Source organism: Heliconius melpomene, chromosome 1 (assembly GCF_056956725.1).
Source record: "Heliconius melpomene rosina isolate 202511_hmr_F chromosome 1, ASM5695672v1, whole genome shotgun sequence".
In the NCBI taxonomy this organism is placed as follows: Eukaryota; Metazoa; Arthropoda; class Insecta; order Lepidoptera; family Nymphalidae; genus Heliconius; species Heliconius melpomene.
The window spans coordinates 7,943,392-7,959,690 of NC_140389.1; the positions used below are offsets into that span (position 1 = coordinate 7,943,392).

At 31.6% G+C, this 16,299-nt stretch overlaps 1 protein-coding gene across 3 annotated transcripts in view; it reads left to right on the forward strand.

Moving 5' to 3' along the window:
• The window catches only part of chinmo (Chronologically inappropriate morphogenesis), a 46,591-nt gene that overhangs the window by 21,725 nt on the left and 8,567 nt on the right, over positions 1–16,299 (forward strand). For all 3 annotated transcript variants that reach the window (XM_085187961.1, XM_085187804.1, XM_085187881.1), the window contains exons 3-4: positions 15,317–15,540; positions 15,851–16,179. In XM_085187961.1, coding sequence (XP_085044087.1) covers positions 15,317–15,540; positions 15,851–16,179 — 553 coding nt within the window. The remainder of the gene's footprint in view (positions 1–15,316; positions 15,541–15,850; positions 16,180–16,299) is intronic.

Genomic DNA, 16,299 nt, shown 5'->3' on the forward strand with positions numbered 1-16,299 from the left:
ACTAGCGGCCCGCCCGCGGCTTCGCCTGCGTGAACTACGTTATTATTAATTTCTGTTTCCATGAGTACCTACGTCCTATAAGTGACATCCATGCACAATTTGAGACTCCATTTGTAGTAACGAAATTTCATACAAACTTTCAACCCCAAAAACAACCCTTTAGAAGTCGAATATTGCAAATTCCCGTCTTAGCAAGCACCTACGTCCTATAAGTAACTCCTACGCAAAATTTCAGATTCCTAGCACATGTAGTTTCTGAGATTTCGTGAAGAGTGAGTGACCTTTCGATTTTATATATATAGATTGGTAGGTATATATGGTAAAGCCCGGCGTTGAGATTCGCCACTCAACGCCTCGTGAATTCGGCGAAAAGTGGACAACGGAAGTACTTACGGAAAAACTTACGGAGCGTTTCAAAACTAGGTTCCTTCTATCTATTCTAGCGTTAAGCAAAAAAAAATACACAAAAAATAATAGATATTATGTCATAAATATATAAGTTCTGCTTCTGCCTGGAAACGGAGTCATGACAATAGGTTCTCTCTGTATACCCTCTGCGGGAAAAAGCGTGAAGGTTCTGCTTTTTTAATTTTTGTATTAAGTACATAGTAACAATACACTTGTTTTACATATTCGAATCGAATCAAGATTCTACTTTTAATTGTATTTAGATTTACACAGTTGTCTTTTGGCCGTATTTCTATAGAGAAATATATAAGAAAAATGTGCGTAACGCGTAATTATATTAATATCATTTAGATGGTATTGAACTTAACGGTGTTAATTTTCTGAGGCAGTGTTAATGATGCCAATTACTTATACTGTTAAAAAATTAATATTCAAGTACCTATCTATTGATAAAAATAATATTAATCTAAATTTAATACGTAGAATTAGTGAAAGAACAACTTTAATTAATAAACGATTTTACCATATTGTATTAATTATTAATTGCAATTTTTTCATAATTAAAATTATTATTACTAGAAAGTGATTATTGTTTATTTATTTTAAATAACAATAAATATATTACCTTAATATATTAAAATTTTGGAGAAACCTTAGAGGAGATAAAAATTAAACTTGAAGGGATTTGACTTAAAGGAGAAGCCCTTGATGTTTTAGTTGACCTACAATCACTATTAACGTAGACCATTTGACTGTACTATGGCAATAATATTGACATTAAAAAAAATATAAAATATTATAAATATAGAGATTTTACATATTCTTTAAAAAAGATAATATATTTGAGTATTTCTTTTGCTATATAACAAAAAGCCGTAAAAAATGAGGGTTATAAATAAAAAAAAACATGATATGAAAAGTTTATAATAATAATATAACGATATAAGAGGAAAGCGGCTACCTTTTATAAATATAACGATGCACCCATATTAACCTTTGTCATTTAAAGTGCATCTCTTAACCTAGTTATATTTTAATCGTATATTGTTGTTCATATATTTAAATATATGGGTAAATGTATATAAAAAACAGAACCTGGGGAAAGTATTATTTATTATTCCAGTTTTTCTCTCCCACCATAAATTGTATACAGGAGTGTGCGATATGTATTATTTTATAACTAGATAAACTTAATTTATTTATTCTTTTGTTTTTACTTTGAATATATTAAATTAGTCTATGCTTTGAGTTTCGCCACTCAACACGCAATGCCTCCAGAATTTGATGAAAACTCCGGAAGGAAACTGTCTTATAGAAACCGGAATGTCTTAAAGAAAACGAAGAATCTTAAGACTGGGTTCCTAGGTTAGGTAAAGCTAGAAAAGTCTATGAAAAGTACTTATAATATTTTTTAATAGTTCTTTTTTGACAAAGCGTAGAGTTGAATTACGCCACTCAACACGTAAAGCCTTGAAAATTCAGCAGAAAGTGACACTAGGTTTCCTCTGCCTGCCCTGCCACACAGCGGGATACAGCGTGAAATTGAAAAAAAAAAACTCTTTTTTTACAAAACTCGAAGAAAAAGAACTTACTAACCTAACATATCATAATCAATTCACATGGCACTGCCAAGGGCAAGGTCGGAAAATATCGTGAATAATATCAACGTTTTCCTTAATTAGGACGCACAGTGTGTATTGTGCACGCTGTACTTATTGATTGCAAGGATAGGATCGCATGCGCCCTGCGTCAAAATCTATAAAATCTAGGTTACGATCGACCCCGTCGTTAGTCGTTAGGCTTTGGGAATTCCAACGGTTTTACTTTGTGCCCGGTTTTCGTCGTAGCGTGCATTTTTTGTAACGTTATTATACTATTATATTAAATTTTGGATGATTTAGGCTGTTTTGAATAGTTGTTTTGTATTTATATTTAATTTTTTATATAGAAAAGAGAAGGTAAATCTAGGCAGTTTCCAACGTGTCTGATAGGGCCCAGGCGAAATATTTTTTTATCTACACGCATTTTATGAACATTTACTTGTCCGTATTTACAGTTTTTTCAGATATTAATAAGGAAACCTAATGCTTAGACACTCTCTTCTCCGCTTTCACCAGAAAAGGAGACACTGCGTGTTGACGTGATAGAAAATAAATCCGCACTTTTCTTACCATTATCCTAAATACTGGTATCGCTATTATTTAATTATTACTTTGAGTTGAGCTGAATTAAAACAGAAACACTATACGTTACAAAAATATTTACTGAGAAAACATAAAATTACGACCTATTTTACGTAGTGTTTCAATTCATTGTTTATATAATAAAAACAAATTATTAATAAGCTAACCTTTTGCAAGATTTCCAATTATATAATTAGTCAGTACGTTTAATACGTTGCGATTTTTCTTTCATCGAGTTTTCGAGGCCGCTAGACGTGGAGGGTGGGGGCTGCCTTCAGGAACTTTGAGACTTCGAACCCTGAAATTCGAAGTTCTGAATAACCTATTTATCAAGCGGCGCATAAATAATTGTGTTTAATTTGTCTAAGATACATATTATTTTACGAAAAACTTAATGGAATATTAACAGGATTTTCTTACGTTGTTTTTTCTGTGGATATCTTCCTTTTTGGTGAGATTTATTAAAATTGATGTTATTAGTTATTCTAATTTAAGTATATGAAGCTTTAAAATATCTAAAAATTTTAATTAAATATAGGAACACTTATGCTTAATAAATATCATTACATATGACAAGAGTTTGAAAAATAATAATTAGTTAACTTAAACATAAGAACATAAAATTTTACCAAACGACAAAATAATACATTATTAACAAATAAATGTTATTATTTCATATAAAATGTAATAGAAATGTCTATAAATGTCTGAAAAACAACATTTAAAAGCTACAAAATCGTGCACTGCGTTCGCCCCCAATGCGGAACGCATCGGCGCCGGCAGTATCGACCGGGCTATGTGTGTCGCCCCCACTCCCCCCCCCACAGCTGACAACGCACGCCGCTATAGACTAGATATACGTATAATATATAATACCCTTGATTTTTACCCTCGTGAACGTTATTGATGCTGCATCCGCAGAATTGTAGGCTTCAATTTTCAGGGTTTTTTCAGGAGATTTCCTCCTTTTTTCATATATTCAATATTGTAGTATTTTTTTAAGTATTTCACATTAATAATGAGTTTTTAAAAGACGTTTAAATTTTTTGGTAACATTGTAGGTTAATTTAATATTAGACATGTATTTTAAATTGGTGCGGTATTTTGTGGAATTATCTGACAGTTCTATTAGTACATCCAATATTTTAATTAGAAAGGTATCCAGATAAATATATATAATTAATATTTTAATACTAAATTGTTGAACTATATTTTTAGTACTAAATATATTTTCATAAAAGAAAACGTCCAACGTTTACTTCTATATACGACAAAGCCACATGTTTCTTGTACTTGTCGTATTTTATTTTATAATTTGACGTTTATCTATAATTTGCGGGGCGGCTCTACGGAAATTGACTTTTGAGAGGAAAATTGGAACTTATCGACAGTGTTCCTGTTCCTGGTGGGCGGGGCGGGGGTGCGTGGGCCGTGATTCTATTGCATTTTTATGGCCTCGCCCGCTGGTGTCAATTTCGTGCTTGCAATTCAATTGGGGATTTTCAGAATATGAAAACGTGAAAGGCTGCCTGATATTTTTACGGATATACATAGTACAATATAGAGAGGTACGAATATATCTATTTAAAAAATTTTTGTAAAAAATTTGTTACAGAGAGCGGAGAAAAATATGAATTACGGAATAAACAAAAGAGAATCGTATCATAGCTTATCTATATAAATATATTAACATAGGAACTTATCTATTTATATATAAAAATATAAACCTACTAGATATTATTTATCGTAAAGATGAGGCCTATGATTTTTTACGTGAATTAACTTGCATTATATGTTTAAATATTTCCTGAAATATGTTATCCCTGTAATCTGTTATCATGTTATTATAGATACGTTCAGTGTAGATAAAGGGTATAGTTTTGTTTGGTTATTTGTAAAAGTTTGTGTCAGTTCTTTCAGATTTAATACTTTCCTACTATCACGTATATCGTAATAATATACATAAATAAACTTGTTGTATGGCAGTCTGTTTTCCACTCTCTTTCCGAATTCTAGGCGATATGTATTTAGTGGCGGAACTCACCGCCGCAGTTTGTCTTGTTACTGCGGAGGACTTAAATAACTTTTTTCCCCCAGAAGGGATTGAACCCCACAACTATTGCGTCAGATGACATACTATTATGCCACGATTGTTTCCAAACCTAATAGTAGGTACATAATTTTTGTAAACAGATAAATAAATAATAAGTATCTATATTTCTTACTACGTTTAATTTTATGAGGAAATGAATTAGTTCTTGCATTAATTTTATCTACATCTATACAAATTATAGATTAATTGTATAAACTACAGATAAAAAATGTTTAAAAGTATTTTGATAAAATAGACCTTTTTGGTTCATGACTGTGTAATTGTATTGAATTAAAGTGGAATAAATTTATAAGAAATATGTAAATTTCTGTGTGATTTATATGATTGCCCTAATTTTTTATTAGAAAGAGCTCGGATAGAAAAAAATAATTTAAGTTTTTCTATTTCTTAATATCTTCCGTAGACCGTTTGCCCTATTACTCTAGTCTACCCGCTAAGGATAAAGGGTTAATTAATAGTAAAATATACTGAATGCTGTTACTTAAAGACATATGTTTTCTCACATAGTGACATTGCCTTCTAAGTAATAAACAACGTCTATTATCGTGTTAGCGATTATCCTATAATACTTAATAGGATATGCTAGCATGACGTGGCCTACGCTAAGGGGCAGCCGTAGTTATTTTTTTACTGCCTCGAAATACGTGAAAGAAACGTATGGTGGGGGTTCAATTATTATATAACTGAATGTGATGTCTTCCATCTCCTTTCCTGCGGTCTTTTTCTATATATATTTCGATAGTAACGTTAAATTAAAATTATATTAAATGTATATATCAATGATGACTCCGAACCAAAATGCTCGCCTCATGTCTTATCAATGAGGCAGTAAGGTCAACTAAATAAAAACAAACCCATGCATTGATATATATGAAGATTCTTAGAAAAATCGTAATTATCATTACATATTGTTTCGTTTTACGAAATAGGCAGAGAGAATCTAGTGTTATTATTTATTCGAGATCAATAAAAAAAAAATTACTGGCCCTAATATCGCATTAATGCCAGTCGTGGTGCAGCCACAAACCTGGGATTATTAAATATTTTCATTTATTGGCCCTGGTAAAGACGCAAAAGTGTTGTGTTGAGTTCCACCACTCTACACTCAATTGTTCAAGAATTTAGTGGAACATAGGGTTCGGATGTATTTTAACACTAGGTTCCCAGATTTTCAGATTGCCTACTCTGCTATATTTGTAAATGTAAAGCGTAGCGTGATTCATTTTACGAGATAGTCAAAGATTTAACTGATAATCATTCTCAATAGAGGACCCATTTTCCTTTCATTGTAGAAACTTTTCGGGAAGAATCTTATGTAGGTACCTACATTATAAATAAAGATGCATATTTCTCCAAAGGGGATACAATTCTACAACCCTCGCATTCACTCAAGCACTTCCTGATTGCAACATGATGTCTGTATTATTCACAGTTGAATATTAAATATTGAATTATGTTAAGTTTTTAAAGAAAATCTTTCATAACGAGAACCCATAAATTATAAAGTCACTTCATAGGCGAGGTGTCCACCGTGGATGTTTGCCAAGTAACAAAATAATAATTTACCGATATGATTTTTCTTATTTAATTTTGTAATTTGTTTAGAAAATAAATCATATAAGTATACAATATAAGAACTGAACTTTATTATATGGAAATGGAAAATTGTGAAAGTGCATTTTATTCATGTTAACCATGATTTAATATAAACTTTGAATTCATAAAATTAAATTTAGCGGCAGATTAGAGCGAATTTTAATTTCTGCTTTTTTAAATAATAATATATTATTGACGTACTATTTCATACAAAGTTAGTTAAGGCACATGACACTACATGACGTATCTATTTAAATGTATGACGAATGGTAAAATATCGTCGGTTTCGTTTCCAATATATCAAACTGAATATGTATCATCAATTTTAACGCTATTATTTAAATTAATTTAATAAATGTTATAGTACATCTATATGAGGCCAAGAATTCAAGTAAATTCTTAACTAAATTATACAAACCATATTAATTGTAACGCATATCGAATAACTGTTTTACTATCAGAAATCAAGGTGTTGCGGCAAGGGTGGGAGGGCGTTCCCCCCACCGTTATATTTAAGTGCATTATACCTAAAACAAAACCGCCCAGGGAGGCACACCCCCATAGTTGTGCAGTTAGGCCTAATTTACCCCCCGAGGGTGTATGTTACTATTGATTGGGGTGTGTAAAGGGTTAAATTCATGCGTTCATTTCTTTGAAGTTGCTACATGTGAATTTAGTTGGCATCCCTCTATGTTTCCCTCCTAATTTTATGTATGGCTGGTCGTGAGTAATTATTTAAGTGAAAATTTGGGAGCGTAAACTTAAAATAGTAGTAGAGTGCGTATACAAGTGAATTTGGGAAGATAATATTTTATATATATCATTATTAACATGAAATGCTTATATTGTTTAATCGTAGGTATAAATTTCATAACAATTGAACATGATAGAAATTCTTGCATAAGTCAAAGGACCCTCATAAAAACCAATAATGTGAAACATTTATAACCTTCTTATATACAACGATATCTATCAATTGTATAACAATTACATAAACATTTTTTTTTAAATTTAATTTAGTGTGAAGAGATTCCGACTCCATTTTCCTCTGCAACTTCCTTCTACGGAGTGGAAATCGAATCCACGATTATCACATTGTAGTTACAATTGTCGTTATCGCAGTGTTAAGTTCCGCCACTCGATTCTCCAACACTCGAAATTTGGTGTAAATCTATTATATATATGATGTGAAGCAAATAAAAAATTAAACAAAGTACCAAATAATCTACAAGTTAAAAACAATTATTAATGAACCCATAACAGTGCACCTATAACATTACTTCTCACACATACATCCATACACAAACATACACACACATTGACACCGTCCGGTCCAAAACGGTTCACCTAGTTTTTCAGACACCCCCCCCCACCCCTTGCAAGATTGATTTTCTGTCGCGCATTTCACTTGCACTTTCGTAGGGGGTGGCTGTCACTGTCCCTGTCTAACACCCGCGCCGACCTTGAAATGGGCACGCACAAGTCTGCTTTTCAGGGTTGTCTCAGTCTGCATTAAATTTTAGTATGTTGTTTGGAAAATCGTTTTAAATGGTTTTTGTGTAGTAATAAGTGAAAATAATTATTGTTTATTTGTTTTTGATTGATATTGAATAATTTCTTGTAGAAAACGTACTGAATATTATTTACTACCATTGATATTTATAACATTTTAAAAGTAACTCTTTAAATTATATTATTTTAAAAAATTCAATAAAAAATACCTCAAAAGCACCCATCTTTACAGTAAAACTAAAATATCTAAAACGATATAGCCGTCAAACGACAACCCTACCTCCTAATCAGTAGCTGTAGGTAGATGGGTGCCTGGAAACGGGGTTAGTCGATCTCCCCACAAGTGAAAGCGTTCACTTGCATCCTGTTCACGCACACAAGTGAACCAGCCCGGGGGCTTCTCCTGTTTCTGTTATAGACGTTTTCATGTTTTCATGGAAAATTACTGGTACTAGAAAATTACTGGTAAATTGTACTAGTAATAATTATTATAGTGTTAATACAATCCGTTTTCTGCTGTTTTAACATAATTATATTTTTAATTAAAAAATATTTTCTACATTTGTGATTTATTTGTGACAACGATCGAGTCAATACATTATGGTTTTATATTATAAATATTTCACTTACATATTGGTTAAAGTTTAAGCTGAAATTACAGAATGTATGTGCCTAAATTGGGTATAGAATTTGGGTGTGGCTAAACTATTTAAAGAAAATAATAAATTTAGAAATAGATATTTTTTTAGTAATAGGTCACCTAGTTAGGAAAACACAAAATATTTAACATTGCATTATTTTCAAATAGCGCAAATGGTTACTGAAATAATTACTTATTTTAAACACAAGGTCGTCCGACTAACATTTTTAAAATATTGTGAAATATCGTACAATACAAATGAGAAAGAAACTAAATATACTAAATTGGGTATTCAATAGACGCTATAACAGTAGCATATTGACTAACTACATAAACGTGATGGTCGTGGGTTCTATTTCCACTCGGGAGAATGGAAGATTTTCATATCCTCCTCGTGTTATATTCTGACGCTATGCCATGATGATTTCGGAATATATTTAAAAGATAATAAATGAATTCGTTTAAAAAATATGACAAGATTAAAAACAACATGTGTATTCTTCGCCTCGTACTTTGATTCATATGATAATTTCCATATTATATATTCTGTCCATTACTATTCATATAAAAAACTCTTTTATTATTTCTACATTACCAAATCATGTTCATATTTTTTCTATAGAAAATTTGAAAAATATCTACTTCAAATTAAACTTTGTTATGACAGAAACATCATAATCCTAGATAGTACACCAAGTAATACAGCTTTAAATATTTGTATTTCAATTAATTTTGCACATATGACAGCGCCTGTCACTACTTTTAAAGCCTAGATACGTATATTAATTGCATTTACATTCTAAAACACGATCAAAATGTTCTAATTTAACATAAATAACGAAAAAGTGTAGACCTAACGCTTATCTGACGTTAGTAGGCCTCGAAATGAGGCCAATGTCGGGCTAGTGTTGCAACTGCGCCCGCGCCAGCCAATGTCGTTCTTCCATTTCCTAGTTACGTCAGCGGTGTGGGCACAGTTACAACACTAGCGCGAGTGCATTCTTCTTTATCTTGCTTTATGGTTTTGGAGTAGGGATGTACTTTATTATGAATCGAATAACAAATCGATTGATTTAGTTAATGTTTGATGAGTAAGGTCATATTAATAAAAGTTGAAAATTAAGTATTTTTGTCATCTTATTACAACTATATACTGAAAATAGAATGGGAATAATTTTTACTTATTAGATATCTCTGACCCTTTTTATTTTGTCTTTATTTTTCATAATTTAAGATTTTTCAGTATCCCCTAACTTATATATTTTGTAACTTCTTCTTGATGCTACTGCTTATACGATATCAGCAATTCTTTTATAACAATGCCAGCAATTCTTTTATAATAATTATTATACTATAAATTTTAAAAAAATGAGTACCGCAATAAAACAATTAGTTCTAGGTGATATAAACGTAACATATAAAGAAAGGTCCTTGAAACAATTTCGAGATTAAGTTTTTGATAAAACGTGTCGTAAAACTGAATGCTCTAGGCCTAGGTCAGTGGAGTTAGTTATAGAAAAATGACCTTTGTAACAAATAAAAATGCAAATGTTCTGTAAACGTAGCTGTTTAAATACAAATTATATTAATATTGTGCCACTTAAAAGTATTGAAAAAATATTTTGTTTTAGTATGTACCTGTATATACATTTTTACGTGTTATAATATTTATTTAATACAACCTTACTTCACGAATTACATATACGTTGAAATGAACCAAAGATTAAAATTGTTCATAGGTAATAATTATTTAAATTTTGTGTAGTAGCTATAGCTATAGTCAGTATTTTGCGGTACGGGTAAAAAAATGTAGGGTTTTTATATTCCGTTTTCCACTTTCTGTGTTAATTTGAAAACATAACGAAATCAACGTCGCTCTTTATTTACCCATTTCAAAGAGAAATTTAAATTATAAATATTTTCAAAAATAAGGTATAAAATTACCAGTAGAATGGAGCCATTTGAGTAAGAAACAATTATTTATGTATACCGAACATTTATATGTAAACTATCTATTTTCACATATATATTTTACTTCTATTAAAGGAATAGTTTCAATTTATATTTTTTTTACTTACGCGCCTAGCACGTGATGGCCAAGACGACACATACAGCTCGCTGAAAAACAAATGTATTTGGCAATATCCAAAACAAAGCAGTCGTTTATCGGCACCACTATTTTAAGTACGGCAGAAACTAGTAATGAAATGTGTTTTTTTTAATAAAATAAAAAAAAAAAATACGTTTGTTTTTTAGAATGGAAAAGTCAGAATGTACCTACGACACTCTAGTTACATGACACATTATATTTTTTACATTACCACCATTTTTTAATCTACGTATTATGCTGTATTTGGGAGATACCTTCACGTGTTGTCCAACTAGAAATACGTTTTCTTCACTTCTGTAGGTACATTATAACAATTATTATATATTTAAATATTAAACAACACGCAATGTTAGCACTAGGTTCCCTCTGCCTCCTGCTGTATGCGAGATACAGCGTGCACAATAACTGAAACATTAATCTTTAGAGATTGTCCTTAACTTATTCAATACTAGCTTTTACTTACAGCTTCTCCCGCATTGTCTATAGCTTTTCTTGATGAATGTAGTATCGAACAGAAACATATTTTTTCAATTAAAATCAGTAGATCCTGAGATTAATGGGTTCAACCAAACATATTCATCAGCTTTATAATATTACTACCTATAAATTTCCTAAATAATCCTTGATGTGCTCCTCCTAACGACGTCTCGGCAAATAGGTGACAACTGGAGCAGGATGTCCAGCTGATGGTCAGGCCATGTCCATAACAAATGCAGTACTATTATGCTATTATTCTATTTATATCGTGAGATGCAGGCTGCATGAATAGATCTCAATACACTGCGTTATATAAACCTTGTGGTTACTTATTGCGTTTTTATCTTAAGGTGGACAGGGGTTTTTCCCTTTAAATACTTATATGATTAATTATAATAATATTCCACACATTTATGTAATGAGTTATGAGGCCAGTAGTGGCGCGAGGGTACAAGGGTAAACTTTTATGATTAACATTCGAGGAAAATTAAGTATGCAATGCCTCCAGAATTCGGTGGAAAGTGAAGGGCGGAGTGTCTTAATTCTTAATTCTTCCTACTTTGATTCATGCGGGATACAGCGTGAAGCTGAAGAAAAAAATATATTGATATCTTCTATATTTTGGATATTTAAAAAAAAATGTTATATTTTATATTTTATACTATAACATGTTCATGATCGGTAGATGAAAAAAAAAAAAATAGTTTCACACTAGTATTGCTTATTAATATTATTATTTGGTCACTATAAAATGTACATAAAACTTATCTTTTTGGGCGAATTTCCAATATAAAATATTTATTACAAAATAAAACAATTACAAATGGAATTTGAATCCACTACCGTCGAATTCACATACTGACAACAATAACAATCGAATTGCTATATAACGTTACATTATATTTTTTGTATTTTTTTCAAATAAACCTTAAAATAAACCTGTCCTTGCCACGTCACGCCGATACATAATGACATTTTTCGTCGAGATACAGATTGCCGAACACGTGACTCGAGCACGTGAAGCCATCGTAATAGATATAGGCATATTGAATGTATTTTTCAAATGAAAGTTACAGATTGCCGAATTTTCACGCTTTAATTCCGCATAAATCAATGTAGCAGTCTAGTCGTGGTACAGTGGCACAAGCGTTTGATTGAGGGTGTGGGTTCGTTTCTCAATCAAGGAAATGAAATATTTAATATTTTGATTCCTTCGCTCTGGTCGCGGCAAAACTCCTCGCACTCAACACGCAAGGCCTCCAGAATTCGGCGTAAGTGTCTTAATCTCTCTGCCTACAATGTTGTCATGATTCTCTGTTCTGTACTCTCCGCCCTAAATTAAAACTTTATTTTGCTAGAGAAAAATTAAAATAAGTCATTTGCTCTATCTGAGATCGAATATATAACCATTGAGTGTATGTACAGTCAGCCCCCGATGACTACAAATTGAATTTAATACTTGATCAAAGTTTAGCATTTAATTAAGCTTTAAAGGACTCGATAATGTACGTCGTAGTGCAGGGTACGTCTAATTGGCACTGATAACTCGTGCGAAGGTTATAGGTTCAATTTTCTCACGGCAATTCTCTACTGTAATAATGACGGCAGTAATCAAAGGAGTGATTTTTCACTACTATATTGACTGTTTGACGAATTATTTACATTCATTACAGAGTTTTAGTGTTTATTTATATGTAAATTACTACTTATGAAAAAAAAAATACAATTAATCATGTGTACAGAACTCTTTCTGACTTCCATTTGAACACAGGCGAAGTCGCAAGTAAATTATGGCCTATGTATTATTCTGTTGTATAAGCTATATTACCGTAAAGTTTCATCCAAATCCGTTTAGTAGTTTTCTCGTGAAATTGGAACATACATCCTTACAAACTTTCATATTTACAATATTAGTAGGGTAGAATCTGTATTAACTAATTCAGTTTAAAACATATTCTTTATAGAAATACATAAAATGCGTCAAACATCTATTTTATTGTCCATGTTTTCTTAAAATCGTTATTTTATTTAAAACGTCTAAGTCACGTTCCCATTTAAATTCTTTGTAGGTTATTAAGGAAGTGACAAGGTAAGGCCAATGCCAAGGTAACAACACTAGCGGTAGTAATGTGAAATACATTACTATATCTCACATTATATACATCATTATATATGTATGATACTTATTTATATAGGTATTTTTTGTATATTTTAACTTATTTTTATAATATTTCATAGATAATTAAAATCGTTAGAGCAAAGTCAACAAGAAATAAATAATTAATTTGTTTGTTTCTTACTAACTACAAGATGCCTTCATAGTACTGTTGAGAAATATTTAGCTGTACGCACGATGCTTCCGAGCTCAGTTCCCGTTTAAAGCAAATTTTATATTTAAAATATTTTCATTTCCCTAGTTGAGGGATTACTTAAAATTTATAGTATGAGTTGTATCACTCAACGCACCATTTTTAAATAAGTGGAAAGCATCACTATGCTTTCCACTTATTTAAAAATGGTGGTATACCACGAGGTTGACTCTACATAATTATAATACGTAATTCTTTTATTAAAATGATATTTTATTTTGTTTAAACAAACTGCAATGATTGTCATAGAACAAGGAAGTAAAACTAATCTGTGGGCATAGTCTGTGGAGCGGAATGTACAAACTACAGTCTCGTAAGGCAGATTACACATAACAGCATTAAAAACAGCTTAAAAAATTATAGATAAGTTTTGAAGTTATTACTTATTTTATCGTTTCAGGTCGTGTTATCTTGTTAGGTACATTAGAAAATTATATTTGAAATTTTAATATGTGATCTAAAAACTTTTTATAAGACTTGTATACAAATATTATAAAGTTAACAATAATACAATAGTGTAATTAACAAACAAAAAAATGTTATTTAGTAAATATATTTAATTGTTCAACTAAGGTCGTTTTTATTTCATACAAAATATAAAGCGTAAAATCCTATAATGAAGACTACAATTTTATTTATTTTCTAACTTATATGCACGGTCTACGGTCTGCTTGACGTTAAACCCCGAAAATATAAAGAAATGCCGAACGAACCTAGTATCATTAAGACACTCCGGAGAAATAAAAATAAGTCAACCCTCGAATTTAGTTTTTATTGCTGTCCCACTAGGCCACGCTGCAAATTTTTAAGAACTTGTGTACCTTCTAGTTTTGGGACCAAATTTATTAAAGTTAGAAAACTACATTTACAAGATAAAATGGCTTTTATTCGATATTTCAATGATATTAGTTTTAATTACTTACTATATTAAAACTAATTTATACGTGACCGTTTCAAACTGTCTCTTTTATTTCGTCTAATGCTTCTGGTCTACTAATTTTTAGAGAATTTCAAATCCTTTATTATTACATAATATTTTTTAGTTAGCTTCACGCTGTATTCCGCGCATAGCAGGGTAGGTAAAGGGAACCTCGGAATATCGTGTTAAAACACCCGTTTCTATTTATACATATCCGTTCCGTGCTGAATTAAGGAATCATTGTGTATTAAGTGGCGGAACTCAACGTCGCGTTTTGCCTCGTTACCTGAACGAGGAAAGAAAAAAAAATAGAACACAAATAATATTAAGAAAATATAAAATATAATAGAAATGCATTCAAAAATCGTCCGTCAGTAAAACGCCTAACCGACGTGTGACGGTGGGTCCAAGGTTAGTTGTATTTTGTTCCGCACTATACACTCTGACGTAACAGCAGATGTAGGCGCTCTGTTATCGCGACGTATGTATGTATATAGATACAGATAGATAGATAGATACTGTAACTACCATGTTTCAGATACTAATTGCGTTGTTGATTAACCCTTCAAGGGTTAGTAATGTAAGCTGTACCATTATTAGATAATTCATTTATCTTTTTATTTTTTGTACAACTTTAGCTTCACGAGCTCTCATGCTAGACTTAGATTAACTTGAAATTAACAAAGAAGTAATATAAATATTATATTCTTTTAAACCATACAAAAAAAATAACTAAAATACATATATTGTACGTTATTAAATATTTTATTAAACATTTCAGAATAAAGAGTAGCACCTAAGATTAGGGACACATAGGTAGGTAGATATCTACATAAAAGATGAATTTTTGAAATTCATCAAAATAAAAAAAAAACGGAATTTACCATTTAATTCCGTAAAATAAAAAAAAGGTGAAGTCAAAAGTCATATAGAGTTCATTATTTCACACTTACCTTCTGCCTATTAAAAAAAATATCTTTCCTTTTCAGGACGCCAGTTCAAAGCACACAAAATTATCTTGGCAGCATGCAGTAAACATTTTCAAGAGTTATTCGACACAGCCCCGCCGAGCCATGCAGGCGCCTGCTACGTGTTCCTCGAAGCCACCAGTGCTGACAACATGCAGGCACTCCTCGAGTTCATGTACAAAGGAGAGGTGCATGTCAGCCAGGATGCTCTCTCCAGCTTTCTTAAAAGCGGAGAAAATTTACAGGTAAAAATTCAATTTAATTCTTCCAATTTGAAGTATTTATTAAGAAATGTTGGTGATAAGTCACATATTCTTTTTCTGTTGAAACATTACGTGGTCCAATACCTGGACCATATCAAAGTCACATGTAAAAAATTCTAACTAATAGATCTAAGTCTGTGTAAACAGTTCTGTTATAAAATTTCTCTAAACTCAATAATAAAAAATTAAAGAATAAAGTATTAAAAAGATTAGAAAGAAGAGAAAATTTAAGAGACATGCTAATGGCATACAATATATAATATTAATCGCTTTTAAAAATTATCAATTTCAGGTTAAAGGCCTATCAATGGAAATGTCCAACGAAGCATGGGTGAAGCAGCAGACGCAGCAAGCATCAGAACGTCAGTCAACCCGAGTTAAGACGAGCCCAGTATCTGGATCCAATAGCTGTGATATCCAGGACTCTGCCCCGCCTCAGTCGCACACGGCCACGTTCGCACCCATTATGCCCCAGTACGGAGGAATGCCTATACACAGTGGAGGGGGCTCTATGGGTCGATATGCGCCACCCGCTCATCTACCTATGCACTCTTCTACGCACCGCAGACCACCTCCACCGAAACCGTCACCGTCACAGAGCCCACACGCAAGGAATTACAGGTAATTGGGTTTTTTTCGGTCTAATTCATTGTATGTATTTTAGTTAGATTTTAATTTTACTTAATAAATAAAAAATGCATTATGTGTAAAAAAAATGAACGAATAAAATATTCCCTTTAT